Below are 7,315 nucleotides of genomic sequence, written 5' to 3'. Positions count from 1 at the left end.
CTTTCATCTCTATTTAAGTTAGACTGTTTTGGCATCCACAAAAGAGCACTCTGTAGTTGTCTTCAGAAACAAGAATGTAATCTGATCTCTGTTTCATATTGTCTGCTGACCTGGATAAACACACTTTGTATGAGCTACATTGATCAGTTCCTTTCTAGTCATTTATTGGGCACTTAATACATTGCCTTGTAAAGACTCCCTAGAGTATCCCCATAAATTAGATCATTTTTTTGCAGGAACCACAATATACATCAAGATAGATAAGAATGAGAAAAGCTGATTAAGAGAAACTGGAAAAATTAAACCCACAGACTCACATTAGGTTTTTCAGGCTTTATCCACCCTTACAAATGAAAGCCATATATATTTTCTGTTGAAATATTTTGTAAAATCCAGAAGACTTAGATTTTTGTAGATTTGAATTTTCCTTGTTTAAAACATGACCATTTTATTTAGGTATATCTCTAAGTTTTTCTTTTATTTCTGCTTCTAATTCCTGTAATCTAATTCTGTCTTCTAGAAGTATTAATGATATTCTTTTACTATTATTTTAATTTCAAAACTACTAGAAAATTGGTCTTGGTGTCAGAATCTTTAAAACAGTATAAACTCCTTACAACTTTTTAAATATTTGTAGTTTCACAAATTTGCCCTTCAGAATGCATTTTAAAACATTTTACAAAGTACCTTGGAATTTTGAAACTGTAGCACCAAAAGGAAATATGTTAGGTAATTGAAAATGTTTCCATTAATTCAAAAAATCTTTTATAAATTTTAAAATCCCATTTTTTTTAACATTTTAACAACTGTTTAGAAAAGAAATACTTATTTCTTAGAAGCAAGTTCGTATGTTATGTTGGGACACTGAGAAGATTACAGTGGAATACCAGGCTTCTACAATAAGCCTCAGAATAGTCTGAAAAACTAATTTATTTTTATTGCCTTAATGTATATCTGTAAAGTATAAAATAGGCGATAGGACCTGTGTGTTAGACCCAATTTCACCTTAGTCTTGTCTTGCATCATATATTTACATTTTATTCACAAGATATGAAATAAATACTATTAATATCTTTAACATTTATGAATTTCAAGTTTCATAAACTATTTAAATTTCATGTTTAGTCCCAATATTTTTTATTAAAATTATATCATCAATAAAGACAGCACTGATTCATTTATCCAACAAATGTTTACAGTGTACCTATTATGCATCAGAAGCTATTGTAAACTTTGAGGATACTACAGCACAAAACAAATTTACACTCCACCTAGAGTTTATATTCTAGTGAAAAAGTGAAAAAGTAAATGTAAAATATCAGGTAACGAGTGTTGCTATGATTAAAGGAAGAACATGGTAAGTGATGGAACAAATGTACTATCTATATTGTTACCACCATTATTTTCAGATTGTAATGTCCTACAATTCTCTGGTTTTTTCCCCCAAAAGAGTAAGCTCTTTGAAAACTGGGTTTATTGATCTCTACTGGCATGTTACCAGTTTCTAACCCTAAGTTCTTTTTTAAGTACTCAATAAATATTTATTATGTCAATGAATCAGCGATATGTTCACAACTTCTCTGGATCTCTGATTCAGCTGGAATCCATATACCCCTTTTGAGACTAAAACAACTAGAAAAGAATTTATAAAAGGAATCATAAGAGACATGTATATATTATGTTTGGTGCAATTAAATGTTTTTAAATTAGAGTTCTGCATTTTACATTTTTTTGGCATTATGATATCATCCTTTTTCAGAGTTTTTTTTAATGCAAAATATGGAATATTTTCTGAAAATCAATCTTTTATCCACAGGTACTACTGAGCGAGTGTGCTTGATCCAGGGAACAGTTGAAGCACTGAATGCAGTTCATGGATTCATTGCAGAAAAAATTCGAGAAATGCCCCAAAATGTGGCCAAGACAGAACCAGTCAGCATTCTACAACCCCAGACCACCGTTAATCCAGATCGCATCAAACAAGTGAGTGTTTAGTTGAGAAATCAAAGGGAAATATCCACAGCATAGTATAAGTTCCTTACAAAAGAAGCCTTAAAGTCTTAGCATAAAACTTTTATTTTAAGCATACATAAAACATACCAGAGTTGTTATTTAGTTATTTAAAGACTATCAAGGTCTCATCCTTAGATCGATCAATTAATTTATTGATCAATTGAATTATTCATTTATTAGTGTTACATTGAGGAACACTTATGTGACTCTTAGTGATTGCCCTTTTTAAATTTATGGACACAAACTTAATTTATAGGAATTGAATCTATTTAAAATTATATCACTTTTTAAATAAAGTATAAGTACTGCAATGACACATTCAAAATTTCTAATACCCTATTTTTAGTGATATTTGTAGTTTTCAGGATAGTTATTATGCATAGAGGCTCCTGTTATTGTCATGTTCTATATATTTTATCAAAAAAATGTATAGTAAATTTATGTACCTACCATACAGTTGTTTGTTACAAATCAGTTATTGTGTTTTGTGTAACTTATGTAGTACTTAAACATATGTCATAAAGGGCCAGTGTTCATTTTTAATGTATGAGATTTTTTGTAAAAAAAATTTACTTGGGAAAAACTCATGTGAGTTTTTAAGATTGAGTAATGGCTGACATGATGTAGGGGGAAAATGACATTATTTCATGTTAAGTAAGGTGGATTCTTCCACCGTAAACTCTTTTACATCTATAAATTTATTATGTTCATAATTATTGTTTCTACCTTTGCCCTTTTATAATTAGTATCTTAATTTGTGACTTAATTTTACTATCACAGACTATGGCTTCAAAACAAATGTATTACTCTTCATTAATTCACAGAATATTTAATTTACAGAATACTCATGTTCATTGTAATAAATTTGAAACGTAGCTCAAAGTCTTATTAATTTCATGTTTCTGAATTTAATAAGTATTCTTATACTGAATAGTGTTATGAATCTTACAATTTTAGTAATATATAGATAAATATAATATTGAATAATATAAACATAGAAATTGATAATTAGGTAATATATTTTCAAATTATAGACTAATGTCTAATTTTATACTAATTACTTTTTTTAAAAAAATCCCTTTATGTTTAAATCATGAGTAGGTAGTTGTTATTCTATACAAAAGTATTCATATTATACTTGTTGTCAATGTCAAATGGTTCAGTTTATACCCTTCATAAGTCTTAAAGGAAGTATCCCTTAATGTATACATGAGAGAATATAAATATTTTAAAGCTGTAAATATCAGTGGATATTTTATTTTTCACAGCCATTTATAGTTGTGTTTATTTTTTTTACCCTCAGTGAATACAAAGAATAGTTTGAAGACTGAATTCTTGAAAGTAATACTGTGACTTTATCCAGAGCTTAAAAGTAGAAGTATAGTTAAAGACTTGGGTTAAAATCACCTGGGGCTAAGAGTTTACAGAATAAGCACTGAAGTATAAGGTCTGTTGGCTTTCTGCCTTAATCCAGCCTGTAAGTTTCTCCTTTTCTTTTTAATTTCTTTGAGAAAATTCAAACATTTAGGGATAGAAGCCAATATCTTGATTTTTTTCTAAGTAAAACATAAAATTTAGTAGTATGATACCATTGACAATATGTTCAGGATACTGATATGAATTATTATTTTTTATAAGAACAAATATCTCATACCACCAAATAATAGTCTATGAATCATTGTTACAATTCCAGTTTTCTATATGGCAGTATGAGATTTGCAGGCTATCATATATCCAGTGCCAGTATAGATTTATGAAGACTAGAATTTTAAAATATTTGCTTTATTTTTATTTGCCTTTTTGGATAATGTTATTTAAATTCAAGATAAGTATAAAAAATAATAATGATTTATTGACGTATGTGTATTTGCATCCATTTGTAAGCCCTGTAGGTATTCATGGAATTAAAAGTATTATTGGTTATTTAATATTTTCATGTAATCAATAATGTATGTGACAGTGTATCATTTAAAAGGATTTATTAAAAAGACAACACTAACTCTAATAGGACATTGTATTTAACACTTACATATTTTCTTTATATTATAAAAGTTGAAAATTTTACTTGAAAATCAAGTAAAGCAGTGAAATGTATTTCCAAAATATTATAAATCAGTCAGACCTTTTGCTCTAAGTTTGGGATTCTCTGACTTTCTAGGTATCCAGTTTTACCAATGTAGTACTCTTTGCTGGATTATTCTCTAAATAATAAGTATATAAATTTAAATGACCTTAATTTTACTTCTGAAAAATTATGCTGTTTTTCAGTATAAAATAATTATGTCTAAAATCATTTTGCAATAGAATAGATTAAAATATATTTTGTATGTTGCTTATGTATGTTTTCAACTAAGTAAGTTGAATGAACTAGGTATTTTACCCAGTTGAAAACTGCCCTTATTTACTGAGTGGGTTCTCAGACAAGTATAATTTCTTGGGAAAGTAGTGCCTACTGGTCTCTCAGGTCTTTCATATACTAGAATAATGAAATTTAACACAACAGCCTTATATATAACTTGATATATTAGATCTTGTGGAATATTTAATTCTTAATTCATATATGTATCTTTTTCTAAAAGCTACATCAGGGAAGAAGTGGTTACGGACATTTAAAGAATTCTCTTGTATTTAAAAAAAATCAAAGTAAGATATCAAAAATATTTCATTTAACCCAAAGAATTTTACTGTTATCATGATAAATTGACAAAAATAGCACTTGTTAATTTGTTTGTTCATTATTCATTGACATGAATAATTATGAATTTACTAAATGCTTTCTTAGTAAGCAGCAAAATATACTAAATTGTAGCCCTTGCCCTTGCAGACCAGTTTGTGAGATAAATACTTAAAATAACTTATAAAAATTAAAATTGTAGGTCGGTTGCGGTGGCTCACGCCTGTAATCCCAGCATTTTGGGTGGCCGAGGCGGGCGGATCACGAGGTCAGGAGATCGAGACCATCCTGGCTAACACAGTGAAACCCCGTCTCTACTAAAAATACAAAAAAATTAACCGGGCGTGGTGGCGGGCGCCTGTAGTCCCAGTTACTTGGGAGACTGAGGCAGGAGAATGGCTTGAACCCGAGAGGCGGAGCTTGCAGTGAGCCAAGATCGTGCCATTGCACTCCAGCCTGGGCAACAAGAGCAAAGCTCCATCTCAAAAGAAAAAAATAAATAAATAAAATTGTATTGATATACCAAAACTATAATATATACAATATGCTATAAAAATTCAGAGGCGTGGCCAGGTGCTGTGGCTCACGCCTGTAATCCCAGCACTTTGGGAGACTGAGGCAGGCAGATCACCTGAGGTCGGAAGTTTGAGACCAGCCTGACCAACATGGAGAAACCCCATCTCTACTGAAAATACAAAATTAGCCGGGTATGGTGGCGCATGCCTGTGGTCCCAGCTGCTGGGGAGGCTGGGGCGGGAGAATCGCTTTAACCCGGTAGGCGGAGGTTGCAGTGATCCGAGATCATGCCATTGCACTCCAGCCTGGGCAACAAGAACGAAGCTCCGTCTCCAAAAAAAAAAAAAAAAAATCAGAGCCATGTGAAAGAAATGCAGGCCAGAGTGACAGTTAATAGTCTTGTAAATAGAGGAAAACTTGACTGGACCTTAAAGAATGTATAGGAATGGCCTAATTAGAGGAGAAGAAAGAAAAACATTTATTTTAGGAAGGTGAAACGATATGAATTTGGAGTGAAGAGTATCATATTTGTTGAATAGTAAGGAGAATGTATTGGCAGAAGTGGGGCATTTATGTTGCAGTTGAGAGGGAATTAATGTTAGATAGATAGTATGGAGCCAGATAATGAAAAACCTTTGTTGTCCAGTCAAAGGACATCCTATGGAATACAGATTTGCCAAACATTTTCCTAAAGAGCCCTTTTAATTTATCTAGAAGATTGTGGGGGAATAAAAAGAAGTCACTTATGCGGTTTGTTCTCTCTTGCACTAAAAATCCAGACAGGCTCTTAGAGTGCTTGTAGGTACAGCTATTCATAGGAAAAAGAGAACTGTGAATTGACTAGTTTGGATGCTGGAAGACAGTTCGCTTGTTGGAAAAAAAGGAGGATATTTGTCAGAAATTAAAAACTAAAGATGACAGTTACATATTTAAATATTTTATTCATTTTGGTACAGTATGTATACAAATGATACAGTATACAGATTTATTTAACAACACAAAATAGGGGTTTGGGAAGGTGATTACTTCAGTAATGTTACTTCACTAGTAATAGATTTTGAATTACAATGGAGATTTGTTCTCTGCTGTTTTCACTTTGCCTATAAATATCAGAGGTTCTTGACAGTCTATTACTGCAGACTTGCTTGAAAGCAAGCTCTGTTTATTACAGTGTTTATTAATAATAATATTATCTGGCCCAGCAAAACTGTCATTTATTAACAAGAATTCATCTCATAATTTGTAATAATTTTGAACTTATTTCCGAAAGCCCAGTTATGTCTACATTTAATTAAGTACCTACTGTTAAATTCTTGATTTTTAAAAAAACTTTATTCCAAAAGATCCACTGTTTTAAAATTGTTGGTAATTTTTCTGTAATAAGTATTTTCACCCTTCAATGTCTAAAGAATTATTCAACAGCCATTCAAGTAATGTAGATAAAATATATATTATGCTTTTCCATTTGAAAGAAAAAATGGCGCTAAGAAATGACTGTCCTTCACATTCATTATTTGAAAAATGTAGAAAAAAAATTTCGTAGGAATGTGTACTTTGTTCTAACTAATACATCAATATATAATGTTATGTGGATATTCAGTTAATTACATCTTCATGATGTATATCAGAAATTTTACTAAAGGATATTTAACATTAAACCTCTAAGCTTTAACTCTGCACAGTAAATGGATGTAAACAGTTTGCTTATAAAATGTTAAGGAAACAGGCCAGGGGCAGTAGCTCTTGCCAGTAATCTCAGCACTTTAGGAGGCCAAGGCAGAGGATTGCTTAAAGCCAGGAGTTTGAGACCAGCCTGGGCAACAAAGTGAGACCCTGTCTGTATAACATAATAAGAAGAAGAAAATAAAATATTAAGGAAATAAAAAATTTGTACATTTATTGAATGTACAAATGTACATTGAAATATTTCTTAATGGATTTTTGTTTTATAAGAAATCTGGGCCGGGCGCGGTGGCTCAAGCCTGTAATCCCAGCACTTTGGGAGGCCGAGACGGGCGAATCACGAGGTCTGGAGATCGAGACCATCCTGCCTAACAGGGTGAAACCCTGTCTCTACTAAAAAATACAAAAAAACTAGCCAGGTGAGGTGGC

At 31.4% G+C, this 7,315-nt stretch overlaps 1 protein-coding gene across 3 annotated transcripts in view; it reads left to right on the top strand.

Annotated features, from left to right (window-relative positions):
- Nucleotides 1-7,315, top strand: part of NOVA1 (neuro-oncological ventral antigen 1) — a 151,232-nt gene that overhangs the window by 112,287 nt on the left and 31,630 nt on the right. For all 3 annotated transcript variants that reach the window (XM_011995379.1, XM_011995377.1, XM_011995378.1), the window contains exon 3: nt 1,817-1,983. In XM_011995379.1, coding sequence (XP_011850769.1) covers nt 1,903-1,983 — 81 coding nt within the window. In that variant the 5' untranslated portion in view covers nt 1,817-1,902. The remainder of the gene's footprint in view (nt 1-1,816; nt 1,984-7,315) is intronic.

The sequence above is a fragment of the Mandrillus leucophaeus genome, unplaced genomic scaffold (genome assembly GCF_000951045.1).
Source record: "Mandrillus leucophaeus isolate KB7577 unplaced genomic scaffold, Mleu.le_1.0 Scaffold487, whole genome shotgun sequence".
Lineage (NCBI taxonomy): Eukaryota > Metazoa > Chordata > Mammalia > Primates > Cercopithecidae > Mandrillus > Mandrillus leucophaeus.
Note: the sequence above shows the minus strand (reverse complement) of the source record. Positions and strands in the feature narration are given on the sequence as shown.